General features: G+C 44.7%; 1 protein-coding gene across 1 annotated transcript in view; it reads right to left on the bottom strand.

Annotated features, from left to right (window-relative positions):
* SUSD5 (sushi domain containing 5) overlaps positions 1-20,624 on the bottom strand; it is a 45,114-nt gene that overhangs the window by 19,437 nt on the left and 5,053 nt on the right. The window contains exons 2-3 of the mRNA XM_064169824.1: positions 18,181-18,358; positions 2,590-2,708 (exon numbers count right to left, since the gene is read on the bottom strand). Of these exons, the coding sequence (XP_064025894.1) occupies positions 2,590-2,708; positions 18,181-18,358 (297 nt within the window). The remainder of the gene's footprint in view (positions 1-2,589; positions 2,709-18,180; positions 18,359-20,624) is intronic.

Genomic DNA, 20,624 nt, shown 5'->3' with positions numbered 1-20,624 from the left:
AGCAATTCGACTGAGCCTGTCCACATGCTAAATGTTCATTGAGTAAAGACTAGTTAGAAATCAAGGCTAAAGAAAGGAATTTTGTGATGAAAACTCATGGCTGTGCAATATGCCCTTTTCACAACCTTAAGAACTCAAAACCGGGTTGTGAAGAGCTATTACCATCCCCTGAAGCTATTATCCTCTGAAGAAAAGGCTGATGTGACTGTTCCCTCTGTCTGTTCTAAACCTGCCAGTCTCACTGAGCCTTTGTCTGGCCTCAGCCCAGCCTGAGAAAGGGAAAGCTGCTCAGTGCCTGCTCATTTTGGTAAGAAGAGTTTAAAAGAGGAAAGATCCAAACCCAAGTGTCTTTTCCATTGGGACAGACACGGGTGGGACTCAGCTCTCAGTGCTGTCCAGCCAGCACACCGGTGGACAAACCAGCACATTCCTACTTGTAAGGCAGCCACAGCCCAGCCAGCCATGTCGAGACACGGCAAGGCAGGGAGATGACAGGTAGAGGGAGAGGTTAAGGAACAGTGGGGAAAGAACCACATAAATTTCCTTTGGAGGTTGGATGGATAAAGAAGAAATGAAAAGGCTTGCAGTTGTCTTGAGGAACACAGTTGTTGTGGGGATGGAAGTCTCAGTGTTAAGAAACCTGGGATTTGCCAGCAGGGCAAAACAATCTGATAATCTGATTTCAATACCTATGTCTTAACCCTAATGTATTGCTGAGCTGTGACTGAAATTGTTTCAGTGTTCACTTTTCTGAAATTAAAAAATATAGCTATTTGGAAGGTTCCAGGTAAGAAACATTGCACTGATCAGAACCTTGACATGTAGTTATTAGCCACACGTACAGAACAGAGCAGAGATACGATGGCTGAGGCTGTGGTGCAGGATTTGCTCCTGCTACTTCTTACTGGATATGGTTAGACTTGATATTAAATGTCTTTCCCAATCAAAATGATTCTGCAGGCCTGTGATTTACTTTCCAAAACTGAGAGCTGCATTGCTGAGGTGCAAGTTGTGCTTTCGTCAGTCAGATGCTCTGTGAGTTACTGTGTGTTACATTTGCATGTTAAGGCTCTTGCCTTTCTGAACTTTGTTCTTTTCGTACCAGCTATAGACTAGGCTCTGCCACTCAACCTCACTTAAGCCTTGCTACTCAAACACTGACTCTGCATCTACCTAGATTATATGGTCCTGCTCCAGCAGGATGGTTGGACTCAAAGACCTCCAGAGGTCCTTTCCAACAGAATCACAGAAACATCCTGTCCTTTCCAACAAGCACTGTCAGACCATGTTCATGTCTTCACTTTAGCCTCTTTGCTGTGAGCAGTAACCAGATGCAAAGGGGGAGGTTCAGCATCTACGTGTAAGCTCAGACGCAGAAGGTGGAGACACACAGGGGAGCACAAGGGCAAAATGGAACAATAGTGGCAAGAGCAATGATTTCAGCATCCCACAGCTGTCCCACCCACTGCAATGTTTTCCTCGAGGGGAGGGTGATGACAAAAGAGAGATTTGAAAGAAGACAATGAGTGAGTTTTATAGATGTTTACTGGGAGCTGCTCCTATATGTGAGGAGCAGCATGGAAGAAAGCACAAAGGTGCTTGTGTGACCACATTAGCAACTGGGTGACAGAGCTGGCATCACTCATGGAGGCACGGAGCCTGGAGCTGATATCACGAGGGTGACTCAAGAGGGTGGCCAGCCAATCTCTGTGATTTTTGAACTACTGGGTACACACCAAATATACATCACCTCTGCCTCGTTTCACTGCAGACATATTTTCATCCCCACTGCTGACTGTTTATCAAAATCCCTTCCTGTGCTGTGAACTTTCGCTAAGTGCCATTCCCTGCTTTTCTTGGAAGTGAGGTGTGAAACTTCTCTGTGGACATCATTGATCTGTTTCAGGGGCTCCCAAACTTCTTTACACAATCCTGCCTATCAGTAGCAGTTTACTTTTTGGCTTCAGAATCCGTCTTTGCTTGTGGGTTACAGCATTTCAATATCTAAAAGTCTAAGGATCAACACACACTGGAAATAAATTGATTTTCAGAATCATCCATGATACAGCAAGGTCCCTAGTGGGCTGGTCTACACTTGTTACCAAAAAAAAACCACCCCACACCAAAGATAAAATTGAGGCTGTGAAGTTTGTATGCAGAATGATTCCATGAAATGTTGTACACTGATACATATGCAACAGCGTGGTGGTTTGTTGGAACCAGCTTTTGGAGTTCTATTTAATCACCGTGCTGAGTATGGGAAATGCTTCAGGCATCTCAGTTATATTGGTGTCAGGTATAGTCTTTTCTACAATCTTTGTCTTGTGAACACCAAAATGGGTTCTTCCAGATCAGTAGTGCTGTTTGAACTGGCAAAACTGCAGCAAAGACAAAAAGTTAATGCAATTTATTTCCTGCCCCCAAATGTCTTTGCAGCAGGTTGGCTGACTTAGTGGGTGATTACTATAAAGATTGACTCCTGAACATTCTCTCTTTGCCTCTCAGCACAGAAAAAAATGGCAGGCAAAACTTTTACTGTTGCAAGACAGTGATGACTGTACATTATTTCAATAGTATATCAGTGCTGACCTTCATCCTTTATACAAAAAGCATCATATTGGTCATTCACAAAGCGATCGGTTTCAATTTTAACATCAATGGCTTTCACGCTCTGCTGTTTGCTGCCCGTCTTTCTGCATGTAATTGTCCTAAAATAAAGAAGAAGAAGAAGAAAAAAAATAATCAGAAATCTTCTAAAGTGGCACATGCAGGTGAAATTTGGAGATCTTTTATCACAGTCATCAGGCTTTAGCCTCGGCTGAACTGTTCAAGAGTTGGCATCGCAAGCATTAGCGTGGGAAGATCTATGGAAAAAGCCAAGGGAGAGTTAGTAGTAATTAAAAAAAATGGTTTGCTGTAGCTCAATTCAAGGCATAGGAAGCAATAGAGAATGTTTATCTTATTATAATCTGTGATACTTCCAAACAGTAGACCAAGTCTCAGGGTATCTGAGGCCATTTTCAGCTCTCGCAGCCCAGCAATACAGATTCCCTCCGATGGCACCTGGATAAGACTAGAGAACTGGTCTGAAAGATGAGGAACCATTGGCATTAAAAGGCCAGTAAGGTCACATAGTTAACTGCCCCAAAGCTAACACAGGCAAGCTCAGAAAATTCATCTTGAGTCCTTGGAAGAAAAACTACATTTTTTTTTAACAGTAATTCCACCCTCTTGTATAAACTCCTTTTTCCTGCTCTGCTACTCAGCAGTGCCTAATCCCTCCTGTCGCGCTTCACAGGCTTGAACAAAGGTAATCAATCTGCATTTACTTCCACAACTCCATAGACACTGAACGTGAAGGAAGAGATTACTAATTATCTCTTCTCTCAGCTGTCCTGGCTGCTTAAAACTGACAAATAGAAGACAGCTTGTTGGAGAAAACACTGGTTTGACTGTTACACTGAAGGTCACAAAGGCTGGGAAAGTGAACTCAGCCCAAATTTTTGCAGCTGGATATTAATGATGTGGGGTTTATTTTTTTTGTGGACAGCAGATTTGTGAAAGCATTGCAGGGTCAGCTCTTCTAGCAAAAGCAAGACAAAAATGCTTTCCACAGAGGAATCCTTCCAGGGCAGGAAATTTATCATCTTGTACTGTGCGATGCTTGAACTGATTTTGCCATCAGCCCCACGCTCAATTTGGGGAATAAAATAAATGTTGACTGACTGCCCACACACTGGGCACAGAAAAAAATCCAGTGGAAACCCAGATCAGGCACTTAAATACTATATAACAATTGATTTACAGAAGTGGGCTGAACTATGGTTGTACAACTTATCTCCTTTCTGGCATGTGTTAGCTTTTAGGCAGTAAATAGGCAAGTTTGCTGCTGACACCAAGCCGGGAGGCTTGGCTGATACAGCTGCAGGCTGTGTGACCATCCAGCGAGACCTGGACAGACAGAGCTGCGCACAGGGGAACCAAATGAGGTCCAACAAGGATAAGTGCAGAGTCCTGCACCTGGGAAGGAATAATAAACTGCACCAGCACAGGCTGGGAGGTGATCTGCTGGAGAGCAGCCCTGTGGAGAGGGACCTGGAGTCCTGGTGGATTACAAGTTACCCATGGCACAGCAATGTGCCCTTGTGGCCACGAAGGCCAGTGGGATCTTGGGGTGTATTAGGAAGAGTGTGTCCAGCAGATCAAGGGAGGTTCTCCTTCCCTTCTACTCTGCCCTGATGAGACCTCATCTTGAATACCTCATTCAGTTTTGAGCTCCCCAGTTTAACAGGGACAGGGATCTGCTGGAGAAGGTCCAGCAGAGGGCTACGAGGATGATTAGGGGACTGGAGGGCATGGCTGATGAGGAGAGGCTGAGGCATCTGGGGCTGCTTAGTCGGCAGAAGAGAAGACTGAGAGGGGATTCAATAAATGTTTATAAACACCTGAGGGCTGGGGGTCGGGAGAGGGGGGACAGGCTCTGCTCACTTGCTCCCTGGGTTAGGACAAGCTGCAGCACAGGAGGTTCCAGCTCGACACAAAGGGGAACTTCTTTACTGTGAGGGTCCCAGAGCGCTGGAACAGGCTCCCCAGACACGTTGTGGAGTCTCCTTCTCTGGAGACTTTCTAGGCCTGTCTGGATGTGTTCCTCTGTGATCGGTGCTAGATTGTGTGGTCCTGCTCTGGCAAGGGGATTGGACTCAATGATCTCCTTGGGTCCTTTCCAACCCCTAATATCCTGTGAGCCTGTGAACTTTAATGTTCTTTCAGTGGAAACAAATGAAAAGAGCATGAAACAAGCTATATGGTGGAGGTCATGCATACATGCCAGAATGGTTCCTGCTCTGGAAAACATTACACCATCCCCTACTGAGAGCCCTTTTACAATTTCAAATCAAAATACTTAGCAAAAACTCTACTTGATTTCTGGGGAGTCACCTGCAGGACAGTACTGTCCATACAGCTTTGAAGTCAATTTCTCTTTGAATTTAATGCATTCAAAGCTTGAATCCTCTGAGCCTGTCACCAGGCAACTAGAGGAAAGTGACCTAACAAAGAGGGCTGAGATGTCTGGGAGAATCAAGCCATCAATTAGAAAAAGGTTGTGTGTATTCACACATTGTTCCACTAGGTCTAACAAGGCCTAAGTGAGTTGAACAGTTATGCTTCCCTTCAAAAAGTGACTTAGCAACCTTAATCTTTCCAATAATCAATCACTCAGGTAGCATGATCAATTCAGCCTTGCAGCACTGACTAAAGAGATACCAACCTTTCTTTGAACATGTGTGCCTTTAGTCACTAATTGTGTGCTTAAGTTTTCAGACTCTAAAAATAAACCCCAACAAACCAAACCCAAGGAAAACCAACAAAAACCCTGAAGAAACCCCAGCAAGCAAGCAAGCAATCCAAACCAACAACAAAAGTAGACTGCAGGTTGTTGTCATTACAAAATTCTGGTCTCTGAGAATCAGGCCATGCTCTTTCCTGTGTTTCCTTAAATCCTGAAATGCTAGGTTTTCATCCTTATACCTAAAATGTTGGGTTTTCACTCCAGAGAGGGAGACTCCACACTCCCCCTTGGCAGCCTGTCTGTCACCCTCACAGGGAAAACATTTTTCCTCTGGCAAAGAGTTGGAATTAGATGCTCTCTGAGGTCCCTTCCAACCTAAACCATTCTATGATTCTATGATCCATGTTTCCATGTAACTTCCTATGCCTCAACTTCTACCCATTGCCTCTTGTCCTGTCGTTGGGCATCACCAAGCAGAGCCTGGCTCCATCCTCTTGGCACTAACTCTTTACATATTTATAAATGTGAATTATGTCACCCCTCAGGCTCCTCTTCTCCAAACTAAAGAGGTCAGCAGGTATTAAAATTTCTTAGGCAACACTGAAAGAAGAAACAAACAAAAAAATCATACATTTTTCCTGCACCCCACTGAGAGGTTGTGGAAATGTGCCACCTGCTTTGGTTCTTCACTATCTGGAATGGTTACATCACAAAGGGGAGAATGCCACAAAACTTTAAATATTGATTTTTTTTTAGGGATGCATCCACCTACCCAGCCCTTTAGAAGAATGCAGTCATGCAGGAAACTTTAATTCTGTTCACTGCAATTTTCATGTAGTAATTGAACTTAGACTTGCCCATTACTCATCAAAGCACACATTGTAATCTGATGCTTGCAGCAGTGTAATGCACGATTCTGTACCTTCTGTTTAACAAAAATGCTGGTTTACTTCTCCTTCTATGGAGGTCTCTTGTGAAAGTAGAAGCAGCATGCCAAGTCCAGATACAGCAGATCATCCACAACAACCCATCTGCTCAAAACATCCATGCATCTTTGAAAATCACTCTCACATGGCCACGAAATCACAATCACAGCACTAAAATCAATCACACATACTATTGCTATAGATTGTGTAGGTACCTTACACTACCAGTAAGGTAAAAAACATAGCTGAGAGGGAGAGGTTTTAGAGGTCTTCACAATAGCCCTTTCTGTGATGGAGAGTGGGAGGGTGCTTGATGGTGTCTACTTTTGTACCATGACAAGCCCCAAACCAAGAGAACCTTCTCTGTCCACTGCAATGCAGCCCACCCTGCTCCATGGTGCATCTTCTTGCAAATGAGAAAACAAGAGAGCACAGAGACTGTGCTATGTTCAACCTCAGATTAATTGCCACTGTACAACACAATTCATCCAACTGAAAACAATTAACAATCCTTTCTCTGTACCTACCCAAAAGAAGCCCAAGCTGATAACTGTTTTCCTGTGTCATGACTCAGATATTGCATTTATCACATGCACACATAAGGAGAAAAATTAATAACTATCATGGAATCACAGAATGTCAGGGGCTGGAAGGGATCTTGAAAGATCATCCAGTCCAACCACTTTGCCAGATCAGGACCACCTATACCAGATCACACAGGAACCCATCCAGGCAGGTCTCGAATATCTCCAGAGAGGGAGACTACATAACCCCTCTGGGCAGCCTGTTCCAGGCTTCTGTCACCCTCACAGGGAAAAAAATCCTCCTCATCTTTCCATGGCACTTCCTATACCTCAACTCCTGCCCATTGCCCCTTGTGCTGTCATTAGGCATCACCCAGCAGAGCCTGGCTCCATCCTCCTGGTGCTCACCCTTTACATCTTTATAAACATGAATGAGGTCACCCTCTCAGTCTCCTTTTCTGCAAGCTAGAGCCCCAGCTCCCTCAGGCTCTCCTGATAATGGAGCTGTTCCATTCTGTTCATCATCTTTGTGTGTCTGCACTGTACTCTCTCAAGCAGTTCTGTGTCCTTCTTGAACTGGGTGGCCCAGAACTGGACACAATACTCCAGATGTGGCTTACCATGACAGAGCAGAGGGGAAGAACAATAAGGTAGCACAATAAGGTGAATTAGACTTCCTAGAAGCCTTCCACTCACTCTTGCTGCAGTTAAACGGTTTCTAGTGTATTATGCAACCAACAAGTAGTTAGTGTATTTTGGACTTCTCCTAATTTCTCTGTGCAAAGAAGGAAGTAGCAGAAAAGCTGGTGTGGATTGTACTTATTTCACAATATGCCATAATATGCCATTATGTAATCTATGCTATTAAGTGTGTCATAATGATATACTCCAGCCATACTGAACAATACCTCATTGAATCAACTGCAAATACACATACATAATGATGATATACACTAATGATACATTTTATTCATAGGAGCATCCACTGACACTTGCACTTTCTAAGGTTTTATGAATTCTGAATTTGCCAATTTCCCTGCTGAAATGATTTCCAGTTTTGTAATCATTGAAAACTTTTCAGTAAGCCTAAATTAAAACATGTGAAGTTAACAGCTGAGTTTATATGACAGAGTATGAACCAGCACCAGTAGGTGGGACTGGGGTGTTTTGTAGTCACTGCCTTAACTGTCAGTTGATTGTTAAGTTGTGTAGTCTTAGTCAGTAAATTCACTGAACTGAGTCAGAATGGTCTTATGACATTTATTCATAGCAGCATGAACTCGCACATGAATATATTCAACTCAGAAGAACATCTCCAACAATGTGTTAGCTGAGGCACTGTGAAAGCCTGATTCATAACCTAATATAACTATAACAAACCTTCCCCTAATTAGAAAGTTAAAAGCTTCATCACTTTTCTTAGTCAAGATAAATCTTTAACATCCTGTGCTAGTTTTTTTTCTCCTGGGCCAGCTTTACCACTTGTGTTTCAGTAACTAGGTGAGGGGGGGGAGGGGGAGAAGGGGAAAGAAATTTATAAAAGCAGTAGTTGGGAAGCCAAGTTAGAGGATTTTTATTCTTGGTCTTTCCCTTCTGTAGTTTGGGAAACTGCAAATTATAGAGCTGGCTTTGATGAGGAATAAAACATAAATGACATGTTCATGGTTACCAGAGGGAAGAAAATGTCCCTGAGAAGTCATGAAGGAGAGCGCAGGTGGGCTTTGGAAAGTCTGTTGACTGGGAACGATAGAGGCTAATTTTGCCTGGATGTGACCCAAAGAAAGCAGCTGCTAAGTGTGACATGAAGACATTCCAACAGCAATACTGCCACTGGAAATGTCAAAAGGAGGTCTTACCAAGGCAGAACCAATATCCTTTAGGTTCTTAAAAATATACACCAAAATGCAGCCTTTTGTGCTTAAAATTGTGTGTAAGGCTACTGAAATAGTAAAGCCTCTGTTCATTAAATAAACATGGCCCATTCATGCAGGTTTTCATACTGTAGCTTAGTATGAAAGATCCTTCTATAGCCATTTTACTGCAGTATCACTGTGTACAGGTAATCTGAGCATTCTGAGTGCAGGGAAAGGAGAATCATCTTGCTTCCTGGCCTGGACTAGTTGGGTGCTCAGAGACACATCAACTGCTAATAGGAAGTTGGATTTACTCAACCTCATTTTGTCTGTTGCAGTTTAACCTGTAGCTTTCAGGTGGCCTGGAATGCCAATGGCATCCTGGCCTGGCTCAGGAGCAGTGTGGCCAGCAGGACCAAGGAAGTCCTTCTGCCCCTGTACTCAGCACTGCTCAGGCCACACCTTGAGTGCTGTGTCCAGTTCTGGGCCCCTCAGTTTAAGAAAGATGTTGAGGTGCTTGAACATGCCCAGAGAAGGGCAGCAAGGCTGGTGAGGGGCCTGGAGCACAGCTCTGTGAGGAGAGGCTGAGGGAGCTGGGGGTGTGCAGCCTGCAGAAGAGAAGGCTCAGGGCAGACCTCATTGCTGTCTACAGCTGCCTGAAAGGAAGCTGTAGCCAGGTGGGGTTGGGCTCTTCTCCCATACACTCAGTGACAGAACAAAAGTTACAGTCTAAGCTGTGCCAGGGCAGGTTCAGGCTGGATGTTAGGAAGAAATTCTTCACAGCAAGAGTGGCTTGCATTGGAATGGGCTGCCTGGGGAGGTGATGGAGTCACCACCCCTGGAGGTGTTTAAAAGAGGGCCAGATGAGGCCCTTAGTCCCATGGTTTAGTTCATTAGAAGAGTGAGGTGATAGGTTGGACTCGATGATCTCAGAGGTCTTTTGCAACCTGGTTAATTCTGTGATTCTGTGATTCATAGCAGGTGCTATTGATTAGCTACCAATGGGGGAAGATGATTAATTAATTAATTAAAATGCTGAATGCTGTTGATTTACAAAGCAGCTCAATTCTCAGACAAAAAGGCTCTCAGGTAGGATGAAACATTACACAGGTTCTTTGAAAGGGCAAAACATGTGAAGTTCTTTTTGAAATAAGAACATCAGCCTCATCAGAACTAACTGAGAAGGTAAAACCCTAGTACTAGTCTCTTGTGTGCACTTGCTATGAGTCAGCACAGCTCCCTTCTGCCTTCATTCTGCCAGGTTAAACAAACTGATCACCTTTAATAGTTGCTGGTCAGAGAGAAGCTTTCTCTGGCTGAGCCTGGCCTGAACTCATCCCTTCTGAGCAAAGATGCCCAGAACTACACTGCACTATTGCAGATGGTGTCTCACCGGTTCAAGCCCTTCTCTCCCAGAAGAGCTCCTGAGTATCTTTTAGGAGGATCACATTTTTTACTTCTTTTTCTCATAGTCTTTATGTGAGCTAATTTATTTTGTTACAGGCTCACTGCCACTCTGTGTTCTGTGACTACCCTCAGTGTTCTCTCCTGTTCTGCCTTCTCCAGCTCAGCTGCTTTCTTAAGGCTCCTACTAGTCTTCATGTAATACTGTTACCCTGCACCTCATTTCTGTTACTCCACCTCTGAAGTCACTCTTATCTTCCTGTTCAATATTGTGGTATTCTTTGGCCTGAGCAACAAGTTCTAAACCTCTGATGTTACCCAGTTTCACTGTCACACCCCTGTCTTTTTTTTGCCTAAGTTTGATAGAGCTTTACTAAAACCCCCAGTGCTTGTTAAAAAAATCTTCCCAGTAAAAACACTATTTCAAAGTGCAGGTCCCAGCTCAGTAAATGGCTTCTCTGAAGACTCTGATGCTACAGTTTGGCAGATGGTGTTTGGGATGCTCGTCCTAGAAAATACATCCAGAATGTATCTTCCTTTATATCAGGCTGTTCCTGGAAAAGTACATTCTATAAGAAATCCTTCAGTTGCTGGGCTGTCTGTTCCAGAAGACATACTTTGGCCATGCCACTTCCCCAGCTGTGCCAAGAAAAGACTCGCACACACCCCCCCAAGGCTGAAGCTAAGTGGCTCATGTCCATGTTTCTCAGTGATATCATTCCTTGGAGTAAACTGGCCATGTCCACACACTACATATAAGCCTCCTGACTGAGCTTCTTGTAGCAATTCCTATTCCTGAAACATAAGTACTTTGTTTCTCCTGGGACTAGTGTGTGCAAGACCTCCTCAGAGAGTTTCAGAAGCAACTGCAGCATTCTGAATTGGACCACATCTTGTCAGGGATGTCTGAATTTTTCTCCAGAAGAGGATTAATTGACCTAACTCATCCATATGGCTGGAACCAAATTCATATACAGTATTACCAGGCAGCAGAGCATAGCCTTGAAATAAAGCACAGAACTTGCCAAGCTGACCTATCATATGGGAGTGCAAAGAGGCAGGTGGGACTGGTACAGTATCCACACCTGAAGAGATTTCATGGGGCCCACAACCTTAAGGTTTACACAAACATGCTTCCATGGTAATGGTTAGGCACTGAGCTTCCTTCCATTCCCTGGATATTGTTTTTTTCCTTCCTAAGGAATGTGCTGTTATTCCCCTGCTGCCAGGTGCCCTCTATTCTGCAAGTCCCCCATAGTACACAGAAAAAGACGTAGGTAGACTTGAGAAATGTCATTTATCATTCCTATTATTACATTTCCCACTGGTGTCATCTGCAGTGAGGGCCCCGTTGTGTTTGACACAGTAGAAGCATTCAATAGGAGTCAGAGCAAAACTCAAGAAGTTAACAAAAGGAAGGAAAAATAAGATGAAGTAATTTTCCTGGTAGCAAACATCTGGTCTGTGGTCAGCCAAGAAAAGAACCCCAGTCTTCTGACTCCCACAGCAAGACTTATTGTAGCTGGCTCTGCTTGCTTACTCCAGCTGTCTCCTCTGAAACAGACCCTCCAGAACTAGGCAGGAATCAGCCTGGGGCAACTGAATGCAAAGGAACAGGTTGACAGCCCTGCAAAAGGTCTATCATATAAGAGAAAGTTGATGCAGAGCTTCAAAGCTCTTCTGGAAGGGATACACAGCTTCAGTCTTCTCTAGACAAATAAGGAATGGGCTAGGGAATAGGTCAGCTTCAGCTTTTTGGTTCTAGAAAAGAGATGAAAAGGAGTAGCCACACTGTGAGTGTCTTAGCATAAGCTGTAAAGGATGCTTTGGTTTTTAAAATAAAGAGCTGCTTTCTAATACACAGAGATGATCCTAAGAAAATCTGTCTCATGTTCACTTCTCAAACTTAAAAATCACAGATCCTACAGGACATGCTGCCCAGCACTGGAGGACTCAGTGTAAAGTTTTCCAGTGCAAAATCTGAACCCAGAAGACAGCAGTGAGAGCCCTTCAGAGAACACTACTAACTTTTTTCATTTCTCTTCTGGCAGATTGCTTGCTGGTTTTGATGACTCACTTGTCTAACATGCAAACAAGCCATAAGAGGGTGTGTAACAGGCCTCATCTGACAAATGAGAACTACCTAGTGCCATTTCATTTCCTGAAATGTAACTCTGTGTGATGGTCTGTAAGTTACACCTCAGGTAAATGGTTGCCTGGGCAAACAGCCCTGAACTCTGCATTGGATTGGTCTGAGCAACTGAAAGTGGAAGACAAAAACATCCCATTGTGCCTGTGAGAGAGGTTCTGTCCCTGGCTGCTCAAACCACAAAACCACCCAGTTTATTGTCTCTTTGGATTTTCTGGCAGGGATTTATTTGTTTAAGCAATTTCCATCCTACAGTCGAATTGAATCATATTAAGACAGGCTGAGAGGGTTGGGGTTCTTCAGCCTGGAGAAAAGAAGACTCCAGGAATGACAGAATCACACAACCTTAGAGGTTGGAAAGGACCTCCAGAGGTCATCAAGTCCAACCTTCCCACCAAACCAGGATCCTCTAGGGTAGTTCACACAGGAAGGCATCCAGGTGGGTTCTGAAAGTCTCCAGAGAAGGAGAATCCACAACCTCTAATGAAGATCTTATTGTGGTCTTTCAGTACTTAAAGGGGACCTATAAGAAAGATAAGGACAGTCTTTTCAGCATGGCCTGTTGTAACAGGAGAAAGGATTTCAGCTAGGTATAAGGAAGAATTTTTTTTACACTGAGAGTGGTTAAACATTGGCACAGGATGTTCAAAGAGGTGGTAGAAACCCCATCCCTGGAAATATCCAAGATCAGGGTGAACAGGGCTCTGAACAACCTGATCTAGTTGAAGATATCCCTGCTCACCGCAGCAGGGGCTGGATTAGATGATCTTTAAACATCTTTTCCAACACAAACCATTGCATTTGTCAAGCTGCTTGTGCTAGCCCAGTTTGGAGGGACTAAAGTGGGTCAAAGAGAACATCTCTACCAGCACACTGGTGTCTTCTCTCACCAGTGTCACTCTCTGCAGAACAGTGGTTTTTGACACCCTAACTGGTAGCTGGTTGCCTGCTCTGTTAACTTCTGAGCTAAAATAGATTAGAGACAAGCACTTCTACCAGCACAGATGAGGAGGCAGCAGGTACTGTAGCATCTCAGTAAGGAGTAGGTTGGAGTGAGCTGGGTGGCCATAACCTCATTGGATTCAGCAGAGGATGTCCCACTATAGTCTCAAAACTTTTACATATGAGGCATCAAAGCTTTGACAGTCACCCAACCTGAGATACTTCTTCAGACTGACTTCTTTTTGCCCAGAGAATGGGCACTATCAACATGCTCATGCTGACACAGTGATGTGTCTGTGTTGTAATTCCCATGGTTTCCCAGGCCTTGGTTTGGCTGTAAAAACAATAATGACACAACAGCCATCAATAATGGATATACTAACTTGAAGTGGAGGTGTAACTATTCACTAAGACCATCAAATAGCCAAATCATTGACATTTGCAAAACCTGGAAAACTGATCTAAAGGTGTTTATACCTCTGCTACAGCTCCTGCTCAGTTTTAAGTCTATGTGGTGGAAGGAGGACTGAAGCATGTCAGAAGATCTGCAACACTATAATGACTTCAGTCACAAAATTTGTTTCTGTTTACTTCTACTGCCAATGTCTAATCCGGTTTTCCTCAGGGGAAAGATTTGGGATACTTTCCAGGCACCAAATAAATAAAGCAAACTGCCTTCTTCCTGAAATTAGGAACTTCTTTTATCATGTTCCCTCTTATTCCTCTCCTTTTCCGCTATACACAGTCCAAGAGGATATGGGAGAACATTAGACTAAAGCTCTGTGATCTGCACTGGACACCAGTCAGACACTGGGAGCAATCCAAGCTTTTAGATCCAATCTATAAAGTTCTGAGTGGTTTGGAACCTGGCAAACCTAAGGAGGGCATTTTTGTCCCTGGGCTGTGCCAGCACATTCGAAGATGCAGTGGTCCATCAAGACAACTAACACAAGGTGTGCCCACTGAGGAGCCTTTTCTTCTGGAAATAATTTTCCACACTTGTGGAATGCTCTGGGCATGCTGTAAAGCCTGTTTTCCCCACTCTGTTGTAAATCAGCTATGTGTGGATTGGAGATTTTCTAGTCACCAACTACCCTTTATCCTTGCTGCTATGTTTCCGTTTACCAAGTAAATGTCTGGAGTATTGAATAGGTAACTGTAGATGTGTTTTCAGAATTATTTTGAGTCCCTTATTGATAGCTTTTCCATTCCTTTGATAGTTCTCAAGTCCTTGTTTGAACCTCTTTTAGATCCTTTCTTAACATTGGAGTCTCCCTCTCTGGAGATATTCAAGACCCACCTGGATGCATTCCTAAGTGATCTGGTGCATCTGGCAGGGGGGTTGGACTGGATGAGCTTTTGAGGTCACTTCCAGCCCCTGGACTTTCTGTGTTTCTATGTGGTGCCAGCGATGCACACAGTATTGCAAAGGAGGCTGTTTCACTGACCTCTGTGGGTAGGCACATGTATGTTTTTCTCATATTCTCCATCCCATTCCATAAGCACTCTAGAAACTTTGCTTGTTTTAACTACAGGTGCAGTTTGACATAGTTGAGGTTTTTTTTAGTGCTGTCTGTAGTATCACACACAGTATCACAGTATCACAGTATCATCAGGGTTGGAAGAGACCTCACAGATCATCAAGTCCAACCCTTTACCACAGAGCTCAAGGCTAGACCATGGCACCAAGTGCCACGTCCAACCTTGCCTTGAACTGCCCCAGGGACAGTGACTCCACCACCTCCCCGGGCAGCCCATTCCAGTGTCTGCATATCTTTCCTGGTCTAACAGAGGTAAATCAGAACCCTGGAAGACATCTTTCAGTAGGATGCATTTCCTCCTGCATGTATTACCACTGAACTCCACTTGTCATCGTTTTGTCTGTTCACCTAAATCCCTCTGAAAATCTTCCTATCCTTCTCGAGCTTGTCCACCCACAACGATTTTGTCTCATTTGTATACTTTGTGCTCAGCTGCTCATTTCCTTCTCCAGAGTGGCATCAAGTGAGAGTGAAACCAGCAGAGCCCTTTTAGGCATGATGCTTTTCCTGGTTTCTCCCCAGAGTCAAAACAATCCAGTTCAGTGAACCAAGTGACACACGTTCTGGGGCTTCTCTAGCCGTGGGTAAAGCAGTCCCAGAGAAGAGAGTATCAGATTCCAGCCGTGAGAGCTCTTCTCTTTGGGGGAGCTCTCCAGCTGGGGGCAGAAGCGGTGACTGCACAGCAGTGGTATGCTGATGTGGCCCCACAGTGTCCTTTCTGACAAACACTTTAGAGGCTGCCCTATTAAGAGCAGGTTTACTGAAGAAATGGGAAGTCAGAAGGGACGCAAAAATCTTCCTTTCCTTCCTATCAGCGTGGGCCAGCAGCGTGTGTGCACAGCCCAGGCAGCAGCCCTGTGCGGGGCGGCATCGAGACAGGCGCGGGCAAGGGAGGGGCCTCTGCCCCTTGGCTCTCCTCAGAGCCCCCCTGCAGTCCTGCCTGCAGTTCTGCAGCCCCCAGCGCAAGGACACGGAACTGTTAGGCCAGTCCAGAGCAGGCCATGAAGAGGCTGGGAGGGCTGCAGCAGCTCTGCTGTGAGGGCAGGCTGCCAGAGTTGGGGCTGTGCAGCCCGGAGAGGAGAAGGCCTGGAGGAGACCCTGCAGTGGCCTTGCAGGATCTGAAGGGGCCTGCGGGAAGGCTGGGGAGGGACTATTGACATGGTCTCATCATGACAGGCAGAGGAGTTTAAACTGGTTTAAACTGGCAGAGGGGAGGTTCAAACTGGATGTTAGGAAGAAGTTCAGTGCAGTGAGGGTGGTGAGACACTGGCACAGGCTGCCCAGGGAGGCTGTGGCTGCTCCCTCCCTGGAGGTGTTCAAGGCCAGGCCGGACGAGGCCTTGAGCGCCCTGCTCGGGTGGGAGGCGCAGTGGAAGGCCTATGGCAGAGGGTTGGAACTGGATGATCTTTGAGGTCACTTCCAGCCTAAACCATTCTGCTTCTATCAGTACAAAAATGAGTACATTCTCTCCTGCACACGATGCTGTGATGTGTACAAGTAGAATCATAGAATCACAGAATCAACCAGGCTGGAAGAGAGCTCCAAGCTCAGCCAGTCCAACCTAGCACCCAGCCCTAGCCAGTCACAGTATCACACAGTATCACAGTATCACACAGTATCATCAGGGTTGGAAGAGACCTCACAGATCATCAAGTCCAACCCTTTACCACAGAGCTCAAGGCCAGACCATGGCACCAAGTGCCACGTCCAATCCTGCCTTGAACAGCTCCAGGGACGGCGACTCCACCACCTCCCCGGGCAGCCCATTCCAGTGTCCAATGACTCTCTCAGTGAAGAACTTTCTCCTCACCTCCAGCCTAAATCTCCCCTGGCGCAGCCTGAGGCTGTGTCCTCTCGTTCTGGTGCTGGCCACCTGAGAGAAGAGAGCAACCTCCTCCTGGCCACAACCTCCCCTCAGGCAGTTGTAGACAGCAATAAGGTCACCCCTGAGCCTCCTCTTCTCCAGGCTAAACAAACCAGTCAACCAGACCATGGCACTGAGTGCCTCATCCAGGCTTGGCTTGACAACCAGCCCATGGCACTAATTCTGTCACTCTGTCCCATTTTGACACTGAAGGTATTCAGGGGTCGATCCACGACTGGTCAGTTAGCAGCTCCAGCGTGTGTATTAATTCACTGAGGATCCCTCAGGACTAGCAAGTGGTAGTGCTTAGATAAAAAAGGGATGGTTTCTTCTCCTTTCCATCCATGATACTAATGCTGCATAAAACAACCTGCACAACAACTTTGCCATGGATAGTTTTCCTGGCTCTTCGGCCTGAAGAACATCTGAGCAACTTGTGATGGTTTGGGTGTTCCCCACCCCCCCACACACTTTAGAAATCACCCAGGCTAGACTCAGCTGGCTCTGGAAATGTGCATGAAGCTATTTATTTACAGCTGGCACAATATACAAGCAGATGTTTACAGTATATACATTTATAGACAGAAATATACAAGGTAAAAGGTAACACAGAAACACAGCAGCCCTCCCAGAAACCTGAGTCCCCAGGAGGGGCTCCCAACCACCCCTTCACCTTCCCCCTACCCCTCTCAACCTTACCCCAGTCCCAAGGAAGAATGGAGGTTTGGCCAGGGGGTTAGGAAGCAAAGTGGATTAGTCCAAAATGGAGGGTGAGGTTAGAGGGTAAGATGTAGCTCAGCCAGCAGCCCCAGGGAGACTGGTGCCAAGTGTGTTATCTATGTTTTGACTTATGTTTTTATACATCTCAGTAAGCCTATGAGGGAAGGAGACATCACCACTGTTTTCCTTTCCCAGCCTGTAATCTAGTTCTTCTCACCAAAACATTCTAGCCTGCTTCAAACTAGCACAGGGGGAAAAATAAATTAGGATCACTGCCTTATAGCCTAAGAGATATCTGGATTACTTCTCATGACCAAAAGTCACAGAATCATAGAATCAACCAGGTTGGAAGAGACCTTCAAGATCATCCAGGCCAACCTAGCACCCGGCCCTAGCCAATCAACTAGACCATGGCACTAAGTGCCTCAGCCAGGCTTTTCTTGAAGACCCCCAGGGACGGTGCCTCCACCTGGCTACAGCCTCCCTTCAGGTAGTTGTAGCCAGCAATGAGTTCTGCCCTGAGCCTCCTCTTCTGCAGACTGCACACCCCCAGCTCCCTCAGCCTCTCCTCACAGGGCTGTGCTCCAGGCCCCTCCCCAGCTTTGTCGCCCTCCTGTGGACACTTTCCAGTGTTTCAACATCTCAGCATCAACATAATTGAATCTGCAAGCTACTCTAGGGCTCAGCACCCCACTACAAGCCAGGTGAAAAGGGACCATGATTACACAATTCAGAAGGAAAGAGGAAGAAGAAATTGCTTTAGATCTGTGACTAAGCTCTGATCTAAGACTGATGAGCATTTGTGTTGCTACAGTATTAGCTGTACAAAATGAGTTTTGTGGGGAGAGTGACGTATTTAGCTTTATGGCAGTTGCATAAACATGGCTATGTGCTGCATGCCATGAGGAAAACCTGCTTGACAGCTGTCATTCATAACTCTCAGGAAGGGTTATGTTGTTATCCTTACCCAGTGGAGCCACTAGCGAGCCATCCCGTGGTGCAGGCAGCGAAAGAACAGTCCAGAACAGCCCTTTTCAGCTCTTCTGCAGTTGCTAAGCGAGCGCTCAGGTCAACACAAGCTTTCTCAGCTTCGGCTAAATCCAGACTCTGAGAGTTGTTCTTGGACTCTAGCGCAAAAACTTTCCCTGCAGCACCGAGAAAGGACACGTCACTCACCACAGTATTGTACTCAATACACACCCAACAAAAAACCATTGCAAATTATCACCATGTTGCTCTCACTTAACTCATTTTGAGGAGCAACCTACTTCTTAGAATGAGTAATCTTATCACCACTGCAAGTACCTTTGTCTTAGCTTTTCCTTTAGCTTTTCTCATCATCAGAAAAGCAAGCATGGTTAAACCCCTATTCCTTCCTAGTCCATATGAGAGGTTTGTCCTGCTTCTATATGTCTGTGCTTTAGATTTGGAAAAAGAAAGCACAACACTGTCATATGCACACATACAGCCAAGGCCAGAACATCTCCTGGGGGGCTACAACACTGGAATTTATCATTAAGCATTTTACAGTTACGTTTATGACAACTACAACTGAGCACAAATGCAAAAGACAGCACTGCAGCCCAGTCGTCCATGTCAGAAATAGATTTACACTTGTTCTCTAAAATCAAAATCCTGTAATTCCACAGCAACTTCATAGAACCATAGAAAACTTGTGCCTGAACACTGCTTCAAAGCCACTCTATTTTCCTATCTTTCTGGAGAGACAGAGAGAATATTTTCCTGACTGGGTGCCTTTTTTGAATGAGCATGGGACTATACTCGGTGTAACAATTTCTTCTGTTTCTTTTATTTTCAGGTCAGTTTATTTTACTTTAATTTATCTAACACTGTGAAAGCTGTAAGGGTGAAAGTTAGAGGTTTTGGCAACTGAGAACGGGGTAGTTGAGGTTTTGGCAGTGGAGCTTGAGAAGTTACTGTCTTATGGAATAAACACATTAGCTGGATATTTCCAGAGAAATAAATAAACAGTGATACAGTTTATAGTGTTGACATTTAAACTACCATAAGTATCTTCTTTCTGAAGATAAGACCCCTAAGAACACCACCTAAATTTCAAAAGGACAGATTGAGGTTGCCTACAGGTGCAGGAAGACAACTTTTAAGCACTATTCATTCAGTAAATCCTGGAAACTCTTGTTGTGTCTTATTTCCTAATGGATTAGTGGCAGTGGTTATATGAATGCATTGGTGCCAGCACATCCTGGGTGTTCATTATGTAACTTGCTTCACACTCATAGGATATATTGACTAGTATCAGGAATCTTCAGAATGGTTCATCTTGATTCTGTACCAAGTGCCACCCTCACTGTGTATGATTTCAACAAATTGATAAATCTGAATCAAATCTTAAACACAGGGAAACAAAACAGGGCAAGTCTGTACCTGGCAGCTTCCTGTTCTCACCTGTGTTTAACCCACTGGAAGTATTAATGTCCTTACAGCAAAGCATCCAAAATTTCTTTTGAGGAAGTATGTCATTTGTGTTTCTGTTAGATAGCAAGTGTAGATGGGTCCTGATGAAGGTATCCTCAAGGGTGGGAATTCTACATGCACACAGTAAAACGTCATCCAGACTTGGGCAGATAGCCATTTTAAAAGCCAACAATGAGAAAGGATGGGAATTCAGAGCACCGAGTGGTTTTCTCAGGCATTCAACAGTAGTAGACCAAGAAATGCTTCCCAGGAGGACAGGTCAGAGTCCTCACCACTGGACTACATTGTCTCTTGATCTCAGTAATCAATACCATGAACTGCAACTACAACAGGAGAGTGTACACACGGCCTCTGCCTTTTCAAGATGTCCCATATAAAGCATCTGAGACCAACACAGGCTGCTGTTTCAAAGCCATGAATAGATGTAGTGAAGTGAACATGGTGATAATATGTAAACATTCTTAAGCTGCAGAACAACTTCTGTTTGTAAAGGCAAGCAGGCATCAAGTATAAACCTTTGTCCCCCATAAAATCTCATCCCCATTCTACATTTCACCATCACTGTCAGGATTGAAACACAGCACCAAAGGCATAGGGAAAGTCTGCACAGTATCTGACTTGAAGCATTTTAGTTTGACATGGTTGCAATTCTAATTTTCCAGCTAGCAGTATTTCAGTCAGAAGAAATTAAAAGCATTAAGGATCAAGTTCCATCTAGATACGTTTAGAAGAAATCAAGTACACCATTTAGCCTTTTTACTAGCAAGTACCAAGGACACTTTTAGAGAAGTTTAGCTAGCCAAGACTGAGGCTGTGAAAGCTTTCTTCAGCTACTGTTATGTGTTTGCTAAGATATATAAACTTTTAAATAGAAACTGTGAAGACACTGACTCAAACCAGAGTCTTACCCTACGAAAATATGCCTGGGATGTACAAATTATGTAGAAAAATAGC

Source organism: Pogoniulus pusillus, chromosome 32, assembly GCF_015220805.1.
Source record: "Pogoniulus pusillus isolate bPogPus1 chromosome 32, bPogPus1.pri, whole genome shotgun sequence".
NCBI lineage: Eukaryota > Metazoa > Chordata > Aves > Piciformes > Lybiidae > Pogoniulus > Pogoniulus pusillus.
The sequence above is the reverse complement of the archived record's forward strand: the minus strand, read 5'-3'. Positions and strand labels throughout refer to the sequence as shown.